Genomic DNA, 13491 nt, shown 5'->3' with positions numbered 1-13491 from the left:
AATATTTCTGATCTTTTCATACCCCCGTCACCATTTTTTGTAAACATATTTATGATACCTCTAAATATCAATGTTACTACCGAAATGGTTTCCGAGAGCTCATTGTTGAATAATTTACGCTCACAGTAGTGGGGGCTCAATGACTCTAAACGCAGCCCTTCCCCTTCGCATCCGATCCTGCCAGTTACTTTTAGAAATTTCTTCAAGATGCAGGTGCTTGTTAAGTAATAGGGAATGTTTTCTAAGAAATCCAGGTGCTTGTTACGTAATAGGGAATGTTTTTCAAAGATGTAGGTGTTTGTTACATTATAGAGTGTTTTTTCTTTTCACTGTTTAAAAGACCTACGAGGGCCAGAAATAATCTTCAGGGCCCCTCAAATAGGGACATGATTGAAATTGATCATAACCCAATATTTTCATGCTTCACTCACTCAGTTAGCCTTTTGTTGTCTGCAAGCAAAGGATTTTCCTGATATTTCCAGGAACAGAACCGTTATAAAGTCTAGACGTCTATCGATTTTCTAGGAACAATGGCGTGTTATTCTTCTAGCAGGACCGAGTAATTTCCCTTGTTTTGGGGTCTTTAAAACCTGGTAGTAGAATCTAAATTTCATCATTGTGATATCGAATCTGGAACGTGATACATCAAAATTTTAAAAAAAGATATGCCGCAAGGATACTATCAGGCAAGCCTCTATACATATTAAGGATAACCCCTCGCCCAACAAAAAACAAGGGGCGAGATTACATCCAAATTTGAGCTTCTATAGCTCTTTATTTGGAATAGAGAGTAAAACCCTAACCGTTCTCCCATAAAAAAAAGCCTCCTCGCTAATAAATCTATCTCGTTTATCGCCTAAAAATATATGCTTATTCTCTTCTACATTTTTCGTATGCTTTTTTGCTAATTATAGTCTCTTCCATAAGTGGTGTAAAATTGTATAAGTAGCTGCATGAGTTAAACTCTTAATTACACCAACTGTCAGCTAAAAGGCTTAGTTTCTAATAAAACACCCTGTGTTACAGTAATGAATAAGTGTATATTCTTGGCAGCCGGTATGTTTGAACACTCTGATATTACTGGCGATTCACAATAAAGATGTTTGTCTGATCAAGTTGATTGACTTATATTTCCACTAAATCCTTGATTTTTTAGAGGGGGTGACCTAAGTTCTGACTAGTTCCATTTTAAGTGTTCAACATAAGCTATTTCATGCTAGTTAATTATAGAAAAGAGAAACTCTTATAACATCAGCTTTGTATAGTAAATTATCTATTTAAACAAATTACTTCTTTGCATGAAATGGCTACATAAACGAAACTTACCTGTGAGTTAAATGGAAAGGGTGGATAACATTCTATCCTTATAGTAAATAAAAATAGGTAGAACATGGAACATTTTCACTGTAATAATGAATTATTTTGGGAGACCCCACTCCCCTTCACAGGGGCAGTTGTAACCCTAGGCTACAGACTAAACGTTTCCTGATTTTGTGGATTTTCCATCTAGAGTGACTTATTATTATGCCTTTTTCTCAAAAAAAAGTCACTCCTTATAAATAATGTAGCCTAAATCCCCCCCCTAAAATTCTGGTTTTAAATACATTTTGATATCTTTAAAAAGGGGTTAAGTCCAGAAAATGAAACTTTCAGAGACGGGTCTGGATTGAAAATTAATTTTCAATACTTAAACTCATTAAACCACCTACCATCAACCTTTAAATGGTGCCAAGGATACGGCTAACTGCATAAAAAGTGAGTTTTAATACATGCTCTGAATCCTAACTGTGATACCCCCTCCTTTCCCCTTAATAAATGAGAATACTTGAAAATGTTTACTGGAAAATATACCAGCAAGAGATTCATATCAAAATACATTCATCGGCAAACCAGGTGAAACCTGTAGTTTTTCCAGTATTCGGAATTTTTGTGATTTTATAGTCTTTAAGAAAAAACAGAGCTCTAACCGTTATTTTGTTGTAAAGCAGTAAGTGAATTTCAAAGTACAATGCCTTTCTCTAGCAAAAACAGAGCAACACAAAAAAAAGACAGGTTACTTATTCACAACTGGATTTTATTTCATTTTCTTATTGAAATTGAATCTTTATCTATTTTTTAAGACTTTTTAACACAGCATATATTGTTGTTTATGTCTTCCTGTGAATTGCTGCTTTCTTTATCCTTTGCTGCTAAAAATATTTGTCAATTAGTTTAGATGTAACTTTTGACAAGCAGATTTACTAACTCAGATGATCTGGAGTGGAATTATAAATGAAAACACAGTGCAAAAAGTAAATATAAAGCTTAAATACTGTCAATTAGAGAAATCAAGGGATTGTTGTCCTATGCTTCCATGTTAAAAACTCGTTTTAATTTCTAATTATTCTTTTATGTTAGTACCTGTTGTATGTTTTTTTTTGCTAGGATTGTTTGTATAATTTTTGTTTGCTTTGGGTTTCATTTATTCTTTAACAGTGATTTTTGGTCGTTTTGAGTTTTAGTTATTGTATGTTTCTGTTTCTTCCAATCTGAAAATTAATATGGCCTTTACTTTCCTTTACCAACATTATTTTTTGAAATGTCTTGTTTTAAATTAATTTAGTCAATAAGACGACTATGTGGATTATAGAAGTTTTCTATAGCTTTTGAAAAGCTTTTTTCAAAGCTTTTGCGCTTTTGTCACTGGATCCGGTTGAGATTTAAAATAAGAGCTCAGACACATGATATTCTCCAAAACATCAAATTTCATTAAGATCCGATCACTCCTTCATAAGTTCAAAATACCTCATTTTTCTAATATTTAGAATTCACCCTCCCCCCCAACTCCCCCAAAGAGAGCGGATCTGTTCCGGTTATGTCAATCACGTATCTAGGACTTGTGCTTATTCTTCCCGCCAAGTTTCATCCCGATCCCTCCACTGTAAGTGTTTTCCAAGATTTTAGGTTTCTCCACCCCAGCTCCCCCCAATGTTACCTGATCCGGTTGGAATTTAAAATGAGAGTTTTGAGACACGATAACTTTCCAAACATCGAATTTCACTAAGATCTGATCTTAATTAATCCGATTTAATAAAATAAATGTGAATCAGTTTTCTTGATTCCAAACGAAACACTGTATCCTCAATTGATTGCCGCATTGTGTGATTTTGGATTCTTACCCTGGAATTGAGGCACTTTTTGCCTCACTAAATTCTCTATAAACGGAATGCATATTTTTTAAACAAGAGCTCAAATGGTTTTCATTACCTTTCTTTGAAAGCGTTTCTTTTATAATTTTCATTGTTTATCCTTGCGGGGCGAGAAAACTACCTCGACAACTAACAATTTCAGTTGGAAAGGGGGATGTTTTCTAGCACTGATATAGAAGGGGTGGGATGCAATAGAAACGACTTAAATTAAATTGGGGGTGCACAATACATGTTGAAAATAAGATGTGCTTTGTTTTTTTCATGAAAAACAAAAATTTTATTTCTATTTAAGGAAAATTAATAGCAATGCCCCCTCTCCCCAAAAGGGCAAGGGTAGGAGCTAAGAATGTTCCCACTTCTATGCTCCCTCAGCCTCATGGCAGTGAAGTTTCGGGTCCTTCAAGACTTGTGCTCCCCCAGTCTCATGATAGTGAAGTTGCCCAGGCCTCTGCACCCTCCAGCCACAGTGAAGCTGACAGACCAATGGTAAGTAAAATTATTGACGTCTCTCGAAAAGCTTAATGTCTTTAAGCATGGGAAACCATGTTTGATGCCTCTGAGAGGGGGAGGTTCAATCGTAATACCCATCCTAAAAAATGAGTTTCTTCTCAATTTAATAAAGGAGCTCTCTTGATAGTTTTTGAGGGGGCTTTGAGGACCCTCTCGGCCTCCTAAAAGAAATAGCTAAAAAATACTACTTTTTTGCCTTAATAAAGGGAAATTAGCTAGGATATTGCTATTTCTAAAAATAATGTGCTCTTTTAGCGAATAATAGTGCTGCAAATAGGGTGTTTTTTAACATCCCGCATTCTAGGGGGCTGCTTGAAGTTTCACATTTAATATTTTTCAAGAAAACCTAAGTATATGAACAATATTTTAGTAGAACTTTACTGTTGAAAGGTCCACACCTCTAAGAAGGGTATGTGAGGACTTTAGTCGTTAGATTAATATTGGGTTTCTTTTCAAATTAATATAAATTCTTTTTAGAGCTAAAAATCATAACTACTTTAGGGTAATAGAAGTTTTCACTCTTTTCAGGTATAATCTAAAATGCCAGCATGGATCGAGGGTTTGCTGACAGATTTCTTTTGGAAAAGAGTGGAGCAAGCCTCAACAATGGACACAACCTACCGCTTTGTATGTATTTAAGACTCTTTGGAACTTTGTAATACCTAGAATGTAAAGGGGGGCGACTTACACACATTTGTTGTAATTTTTGCCTCTCAAATTCCTATCTGGTAGTTGGGAGGTCTCTAGATCCAAAGGGTCACTTCGGGGGTCTGTGTATGGTGTAATTCCCGGTCATTACAACTTTAGGTGGTAGTGTGGTCTTAACATATCTGAAAGGTCACTTTGGGGGTCCTTGTACGGAGTAATTTATGGACTAATATTTTATTATCTTTCTGCCTAATAAAAATTATTTTATAGGATGAAATCAAAAATGTTTCAATGAACTTATAAGCTCTTATTGTTCTTTAGGGTCGCTTACCATCATCTCAAGGGGCCTACAAGCTCTATGAGGATATCGAAACGTTAATATAGTTCGAGCAGACCCCAGCAGAAAGTGTAATCGAGGGGGGTTACTATGTGGGGTGAACCCAAATAGTTTAGCTCCCCCTATCTCGGATTAGGATGGTTTTATACAAGGACTATTAATGGGTATATCATGAGATAACGCCCAACGAGCCCAAAAAAGTATAAGCAGACCAGACAGGGCCCTGTCCCCCCAATGACTATGGTGAGGAGGAGTAGGACAAAGTGATAGTGGCTTGCCCCTTTTATTACCAGATTTTTATTTAGCCGATTCTGCTTTGCGCAATATTTATGATTTTAGAGCTGTGTTTTGGGACTCATTCAATACTCTTGCTAGTGGTAATATTTGTACGGGTCCTTTTTTGCAAGATTCGGGCCCTTCTTGAAAAACATATTAGGGAGGCTGAGAGTAGTGACAGTTTAAAGCATCCCTCGCTACAAATTTTTTAATAAAAAGTCGGTTGAGGTGTGCTCGCATTACCTGCAAATGCAGATGCAGCTTCACCCGGACTTACATAATTTTGAGTGTGTTTTTTCACACTGCGTGGGTAGGATTTTTCAAAGAGTTGAGAATTACATTGAAAATGGCAGTGGGTCAGTAGTAGTATTTATCAAAAATCTAGATGTAAATGTAATGAAATTTAAAAGGAATTTATTTTAAGAGGAGAAGGGTGAGGATAATTTTAGAAAATATAATCCAGATTTAAAGGGTTGTAGAGATGCGCAACACTTTCGTTTCGATACGAACTAAGAGTGCTTCAAGTATTCAGTCCTTGATGCAGGGCGTAAACCCGAGGTAAAGGATGTTATTAAGACATATTTGGAGAAATTGGTAGTTAAAAGGGGGGTATGGACTAGGCAGAGTTTCCTAAAGTCGATTTTAACTGTTTATAGGGGCAATATCCTGTAATACTTAAGGGGATTCACATTTTTGAGAGGGATAACGAGCATTTAAAGATTGGAGTTCTAAAGTTACAGTATGATTCGGAGTCTGAAAAGGAGGAACTTAAAGATAAAAAGTGGGTTTTATATTCAGTGGAAATCCGTCAATTGAATTGATGAAACACTGGGTATGACCTTTTCGCGAGCCTGCCAATGAACTTGATTGAATTGGACATTTCTTTCCTATCCCCCAAATTATTCGAGTTTTAAGTTTGGGTAAAAAGGGACTTAATGGAAACTGCTATTATTTTCCTGTGTGTATTACAGGATTCCATACTGAATTAAAACTTCAAAACCGCATGAGGCACTGTAAGCCTCATTGATACCAATGTTTGGAGACGGTTTCGGGTAACAATGCCATGTTGCGATTTAAGACTTTTCAAAATTTGCTCATGCAGAGCGACAAGGTTTCCTTAAACATCGAGCTCAAATTCACGCACATGTACGATTCAGCAAACTCGCATTGTGTTGAAGAAAATGAAGCAATTGCAGTCTCTTATATCCCCACGCAAAGAGACCGAGTAATACCATGCAATTGGTAGAGATATTTGAGATATTGGGTGAGGAATATTATGTAGGTGCAGCTATGGCTGTACTCATTAGAACAGCAAATAAGTCAATTTCACGGGTGCGCAACCTAAACTACTCAATGACTCTCACCAGAGGAGGAGTCAGGAATCAAAAAATAAATATATGTGTTCGATGTGTAAGCGAAAATTTGTTGAGGATAGTGGGGAAATCTCAGTCTGCGACCTTCATCATTTAAGCAATTCAATTTTACCGTGGGAGGGGGAGTAACTTTCCTGAATTGGAGCATAGATCTTGTAATTTAAACGTTAAGCAGCAGTATTTTCTACCGGTTTTCATGCACAATTCTAACTATGATTTGAAATTCAGGTTAACAGGGTTAGCACGTTGGTAGAAAGGTGAAGTTCTAGATGGCGCATAGGCAGATGGATCTTTTTCATTTGTCACCATACCCAAATCACCTGAGATCCTGCTGCTTTTAGAATTCAAATGAAAAACAGTGGAAAGCAAAAATGCGTACTTAAATACAATCCGTTTTTTAGATTCCTATAGTATTTTCCCATAATCCTTAAGCCGATTGGTTCAAGTACAAAAAATTAATTATTTTAATAGTTTGCCTCTCCTTAGACAGAGTTTTCCCGATAATGGAATTCATGATTTATTAACAATTAAGGGAATATACCCGTAAGATAACTACAACTCCACCTCGAGGCTACGTGAGGGAAAATCGCCACCCATCAAAGCGTTTTATGATTTACTTCATGATCGAAAATCCATCACAGCCGACTATAAATTTTCTAAGAAGTTTAGGCCAAGGAAGGATGTAAAGATGGGGAGGATTGTTGTAAAATGAACCCGGCAAGAGATATATTGACGTTGTTGAATATTGTCTGTAAAAACACGGATAAAATTTACGACCAACTTTTGGCTTGATTTGGGTTATTACTTTTCAACTCCTCAGCTGGTGATGGATCTAAAATACATTAATTAAGAAATCGGTCTGACTACCTATAATATTTCTTTGGTAGAGGATGAGCGTATGCAATGGACACCGTCAAAACAAAAGCTTATTGCTAACCTTCATCCGAAACGTAATATTTGTGTTCATCACGTTCTTTTGCGGTGGATGCTCGTCAACGGTTTCAAGGTCCCAAAGATTCATAGAGCCCTCCAATTTAATCAAAACCCATACATGAAGACGTTTATTGATACCTTTTTCAGTGATCAATATGAGGCAAAAACTAACGTTGAAAAGGAGATCTTTAAGCTTATTTTAAGTTCAGCTTTCGGTAACATGTGCAAGAATGTGCGCCATAGGAGTCGCTATGACGTTGTAACCGACCCAAAAGAATATGCCTGAATCATTGCAAATCTGAATTTCACATCGTTCACGAACATCTAATATAGTCCTTTTACACAAGAAAGAAAGAAATGTAGTTTTGAACAAAATATTGCCACTGGGAGGGCAATCTTAGAAATAAAAAAAAAACCTATGTTGAAATTTTATTACAATGTGTTCAAGCTCCAATGACCGGGGGAGGGACAAGTTCAAATTTATTACTGAGATACAGATTCGTTATTGTCAAAATTTAAAACTGAAAAGTTATTAGATGATTTGGGAAATGGTGAGCATACTAGCTCTCAAATTAACTATATCAATTGGGATGAGTCCAAGCATCAAAAGCAAGTGAAGCACCAGGGCCCAAATAAGTTGATATTTTTAAAATCTGAGACGGGTAGCGACTTAATATCTCACGGTGTGCTTGCAGGTCTGAAGATGTACTGTGTTCAAGCGCACAATAAGGGTATCAAAAAAGTCTGCAAAGGGATGCCTTCACACTATGTAAAGTAAATTTTTTACAATAGTGTTTATAGGCACTGTGTAGAGAATAATTTAATTCCAAGAGCGAAGGTCATGGCCATTCGCTCTTTAGAGTTTAAAAACTATGCAGGAAGAGTTAAAAAAATGCCACGACAACCATATGAGACAAAGTCTATGTGTGCGCAAACGGTGTGAAAGTACTACCACACGAACACTACCTTACTTCAAATCGAGAGGTGTGTGTAGAGTATATACAGCTTCTTAGTCTAGAGAGAGCCCTATAATTGGTTGGAGGACGGCCCCATTTTTTCTTTCCTTTGAGTCTCCATGCCTTAGTCTTCAGCTTAGCAGTTGGTTTTCTAGTGTTTTTATAAGAAGTATTTTTTACATGTTTTTATTTATTTATATTTTTGCGCAAGGCAAAATCACTGTTGTTTTAAAAAGTGCTTAATATTATACTGATAATTTACCACCAATGCAATCACCACCGGCTGACCCTGGCCCACGCCCCCGTCTTCGGTCTCTGCAGTGGCCGTCGCGTCTTCCGGCCGGCCGCTCCGCCCTCTTAGGGTGGTGCTATTTCCAGGGGCTTTTAATTGTCCATGGAAATATATTCAAGTGCATATTTTATGTAAATATGTTTAAAAGTTTTTAGAGTATTTATTTATATATTAAAGAAAACGTGTATTTTATTTTTTGTTTTTTTGGGTATTTATTCAACAGTATGAGGTTGGGGTAGTTGTATTTTGACAGCGAGAAGAGTAATATGTATCAATTTATAACTCCATTCAGATCATTTCTTTGTGGACCATTAATGTCTGGCAAACAAACACTTTTAACGAAAATAATTCAAAATCGTGATAAAATGTTTTTAGTAAACCCGAAAAATATCTATTATTGCTATAGTGTGTGGCAAGTGTCCTATGATAAATATTTTTAAGATTAATTGACGCCATGGTCACCATTCCTAAATCAGCTGCTAATTGGAATATTCCTCCCCAGACAGTTTTTTTTAATGCACTTCTAAACTTTTTGTTACTTTGGACCTTAGTTTACTCTTTACTAGGCTACAGCTACACGTTCTGCTACAGAAATTGGCAGAAAAAGGCGGTTTTTCTTTTCTCTTTTTAGTGAAAAGACTGACAAGATGTTTCCAATTCTGTCTAATATTCGACGGCCTATAGTTCAAAACGATTACTTTGGTAAGAAAAAAAAAGTAAAAAAGGGACACATTAGGACTACCATTCAAAAATAGAAGTTTCTGGATTGTTCATGGTTTGTATTCGTCCAGTTAAGGTTTTTGATAATGGTAATGGTACGTTTTTGTTTTCGATTGGACTTACTATTCTTAAACAAATGTCCATGGGAAAAAAATCATCACGTTTTTCACTCTGTTTGGCGATTGTTCGCTCCTTACTAAGTCGCAAGTACTCTTACAACCAAATTCAGTTTAGCAATGCATATCTTCCATTTTCAGATTTAGGTAAAATATTTTCTTTATAATATTTATCATTTTAGGATGCCTTATCACACATGCTTATCAGTCGAAGTTGTATTTAAAACATGGCAGTCTTCTTATCTTTACCGGAGTTCTGTGATAACAAAAACTTGGAGGTCTTGATGTGTTAATATTAGCAACTTGATTTTTGAGGAATTAGAAATGGAATCTAATTGGCAAGTTATATTTTCCTTTTACTTTCAATAAACTGGGAAATATGAACATTAAATAAAGGATTCGGTACAATTTCGTCCCTGAGGTTTCTGTTTTTTTTTAAAAGATTGAACACTTTTGCGGAGGGGGAGGCTCATTAGTATAAGGATGAATATTCGAGCAGCCCAAGCACCTTATTAGGGGATTTTATGGGTGTCTCCAAATTTTCAAGTTGGAAAAATGACATATATTTTAATTGTAAGTCATCAAGGAAGCTTTGATCTGATTTTAGAAGATTTTATTGTCAAATAAATGTTTGTTGATATTGAAATGTACTGTATCTTCTCTAAGTATATCTCAATGTCATCTTTAACTTCAATTTTGATAAAAATATTTATATCTTTTGATGTTATTATTTAAAAAAAAAAAACTGTTTCCAAACGGAAATTGTTTGCATAAAAGTAAGAACCCTAATAAATTCTATACAACCAAGAACCCAAATCATATAAAAAGGTAAAAAAACGAAGAAATAGACTATGAATTAATAAATTAAGCCTAAAGCGAACAGCTTAATGAGTAACTTAAAACTAATAATCAGGTCAAATTTAAAGCGAATGGAAATTACCACAAATAAGAGTGAGGCTGGTTAACCCCTTAACCTTTTGGAACCTAGAGTGCTATACAAACTCTGAATGTTTCGACAGATTCTATTCTAACAATCTGGATACATATGGCGTCTTTTGATTTATCTCTGTCTCCTCCTCCTTAGATAAGTTTTTAGATCCCATCCGCCCGTAACACACCCAGAAAGCACTAGCTCAATCTCACAGGTGTTTCCTGAGATGTTATTTTGGCTATTTAGATTACCTCGTTAATTATGGCGTATTTTGGCTTGCATGGATAGTTCACGTTATAATGCCAACAGTGATAGGTTCGCTTGAAACAAAATATTTAGCACCCCTTACCTCTAGTTTCACCCCTCAAGCCACAATTCGAGGCTTAATGCCCCTCAAGCACTCTTTGAGAGCTCCCACTTTAACCCTAAAGCTGTTCCAAAATATTGCAGATACGGTATTCTAACAAGCCGGTAACCCCTGGTATCTTTTGATTTAACTCGCTAATCAACCATAATTAGAATATTAGCCCCACAAAGGCTTATGTAGTTGGGCTAGAGACAATTTTTTTTGGAAATCAAAAAAGAATTGAGGCCTGCTTGACCCCACTAAACAAAAATTGAGGCTCACAAGCCCCCTTCAAAAAACTCCCTATAAGTTTCAGCTTTATCCCCCAAGTCGTTCCCGAAATATTACGAATATGTCAGTTTAGTAATCATGATCCACATTGTTTTTTGATTCCATCTCCTCACTCCATCCAAATAAAAATACAAGGTCTGCTTGGCTCCCTCTTCGATATTCTCTGAAGGTTTTAATTTGATCTACCCAGTCATTCCCGAGATTTTATAGGTAATTCATTTTTGGAACAAAATATCTTTGGATGACTGAAAAAACGAAAAACTGAAAAAACGGGTAACTCACATAATTTAGGGCCATTGTTCCTAGGGCTGTGGGGGTCGTGTTGAACCTGGAGGAATACTCAAGAGAAATTTGCCTATTTTAAACATTTTGGTGCAATCTCATCGGGGTTATGGCGGTGCTTGAGAATAAAAACAGACAGGGGAGAGTAGTCGTATCAGTTTCGGCCCTTCAAAGAGTATTAAACCATAAATTTCCGATCGAATGAGCCCCCTCCCAAGTTTTCACGACCATAGACTTCGTATGAAGCGGTTGGGAGAAAATTTTATAAGAATAATGCATGAGAGCAACATTGCTCTTTACTAAGGCAATGCTAATTTGCTCCTTTGAGCCTTAAGTATGACTATTCTTAGCTGTATTTTAGATAATACCTTTCAAAAAAGTTTAGTACGGTACTCGTTGACAAATAGCTTTGGTAATTTGGTTACTTTTAAATTCTTGAGTACTTGGACTTTTAAACCATTTTCTTAGCTCAACTAAACTTGGCGGATGTCCAGCAGTGACTGAATAATACCTGCTTGTCGTGTACACTCGTTAAGCATTATAATCTTGATTTGATCAAACAGTTCATAGTAAAGAGCTGTAAGTAAGGAGTGGAGCGGTTCAGTTGTAACCTAAACTCTTAAAAAAGAATTTTGACCTTAAAAAGAATCACATTTTTAGGTACTTGTTAATAATACAGAACACACCCAAGAAGTGAAGTTAGGTTAATCCTAATGAAATATAACCTTCATATAACCTTTAGTTTATATAATAATGTAATTTGGGTTACAAATTTGCTCATCAGGAAGGGTGGGGTTAAAGTATTTGGACAGCGCCCCTAACCTAACTCTCACCCTCCTGCACCCTAATTTGCAAATACGTAGCCCAAATTGCACAATTGCAATGCCTTCTATCACCCGTCTTTGTTGCTTTGAAACTGCTTTTCTGACATCTAACCTAAGTGTAATTCTTGAGCGTCAAAGAAAATCAAAAGGAGAAAATCAATAGAAAATAAAAAATTCAAGTGCCCTTTCTAAGTGGAAGGCAACTAGCCCCCCACTCACGCCCGTTTTTTTCCTTAAGTAATCGCGTCAAAATTTAGAGTTAGCCATTTTTCTAAACATAGCTGAAAGCCCAGTAAACATACATTTGAGTATAACATGCCTCTCCGCAACCCCTGGGGAAATGGCTTAAAGCTCCGAAATTTGCCAATCGTTTGCATGTAGTATATGTGATTGGGAAGAATACAGGGAGGGTGAGAATTTTCTGCTTGGGGGGATTTTTCACGGTGAGAATTTTCTGTGAGAGGGAAGTTTTTTGGGTAAACTTTCCAGGCGAAATTTTACACTGGGGGAAGTTGCCAGATTTCCTATACGAAATTTTTTTATTTATCTAATTTTGTCTTTGCCGACTCAATATGACTTTATATGTGGGGACGTTTTAGGGAAATGTTCAGCAGGGTCGGAACTGTCCAAAAGATTTTTCCGAGAAATTCTCCTGGGGGAATTTTCTGCGGCAGCAACTTTCCGCTGAGGGTGGGGGATTTTCTCGAAAAATTTTCTACGGAGGGGGGAATTTCCGGGATTACTTGAAAAACGTTCAGAAATTAATTTTTCAGGCGGAACCATTCGCCAAAAAATTTTCTGGGGAATTTTCAGTGAGGATGGAATTGTCTGGGGGGCTGTATTTTACTTGGGATGAACTTTATTTGGAGGAATCTTTAAAGGAGGAAAACAATTTTCCATGAAACAGTTTCCTGGTATTGTTTGAAAAAGGATCAGAAGAACCAGCAGAGAGAAGAAAGAAAAATAACCCAAACAAATCAAAACTCCAAGGGGGCTCACCGTTTTAATATGAGACTTTTGGGTCCTGGTTTTGAAATTGATGGCTTTGATGCTATTTTATTCAGACTATTGGGTAAAGACAGTGAGACTCGGGCGCCACTTAAATGAGACTGTTGGATCACGTTGCCCACCCTTGAGCTTATATAATAGATTTGTGGATCCTAGTTTCAAAGCTAATTCAAAGCTAAAATTGTTAAGAAGACTAAGTCGCTACGGCTAGAAATAAGTTAAGATAAAAAAGGTGACGCCGGGTAACGAAAAGATTGATCAGGTGGGTAGCTTCACTTACCTTGGTAGCATTATTACTAAAGACAGTGGGAGCAATGAAGATTTCAAATGTAGAATAGCCAAGGCCCAGGGTGTTTTTCACAGTTAAAAAAAAGTTTGGAAGAATAGCAAGATAAGTCTGCAAACCAAGATTAGAATATTGGAAGGTACAGTGATTACAATAGTCAAATATAGCTCTGAA

General features: G+C 36.4%; 2 protein-coding genes across 2 annotated transcripts in view; both read left to right on the top strand.

Annotated features, from left to right (window-relative positions):
* LOC136034555 (glutathione synthetase-like) overlaps positions 1-9561 on the top strand; it is a 100193-nt gene extending 90632 nt beyond the window's left edge. The window contains exons 14-15 of the transcript XR_010619205.1: positions 4227-4325; positions 9532-9561. The gene's annotated coding sequence lies outside the window, so the exon portion shown is untranslated. The remainder of the gene's footprint in view (positions 1-4226; positions 4326-9531) is intronic.
* Positions 9547-13491, top strand: part of LOC136034556 (protein SSUH2 homolog) — a 36173-nt gene continuing 32228 nt past the window's right edge. The window contains exon 1 of the mRNA XM_065715796.1: positions 9547-9687. Coding sequence (XP_065571868.1) covers positions 9674-9687 — 14 coding nt within the window. The 5' untranslated portion in view covers positions 9547-9673. The remainder of the gene's footprint in view (positions 9688-13491) is intronic.

The sequence above is a fragment of the Artemia franciscana genome, chromosome 13, assembly GCF_032884065.1.
Source record: "Artemia franciscana chromosome 13, ASM3288406v1, whole genome shotgun sequence".
Lineage (NCBI taxonomy): Eukaryota > Metazoa > Arthropoda > Branchiopoda > Anostraca > Artemiidae > Artemia > Artemia franciscana.
The sequence above is the reverse complement of the archived record's forward strand: the minus strand, read 5'-3'. Positions and strand labels throughout refer to the sequence as shown.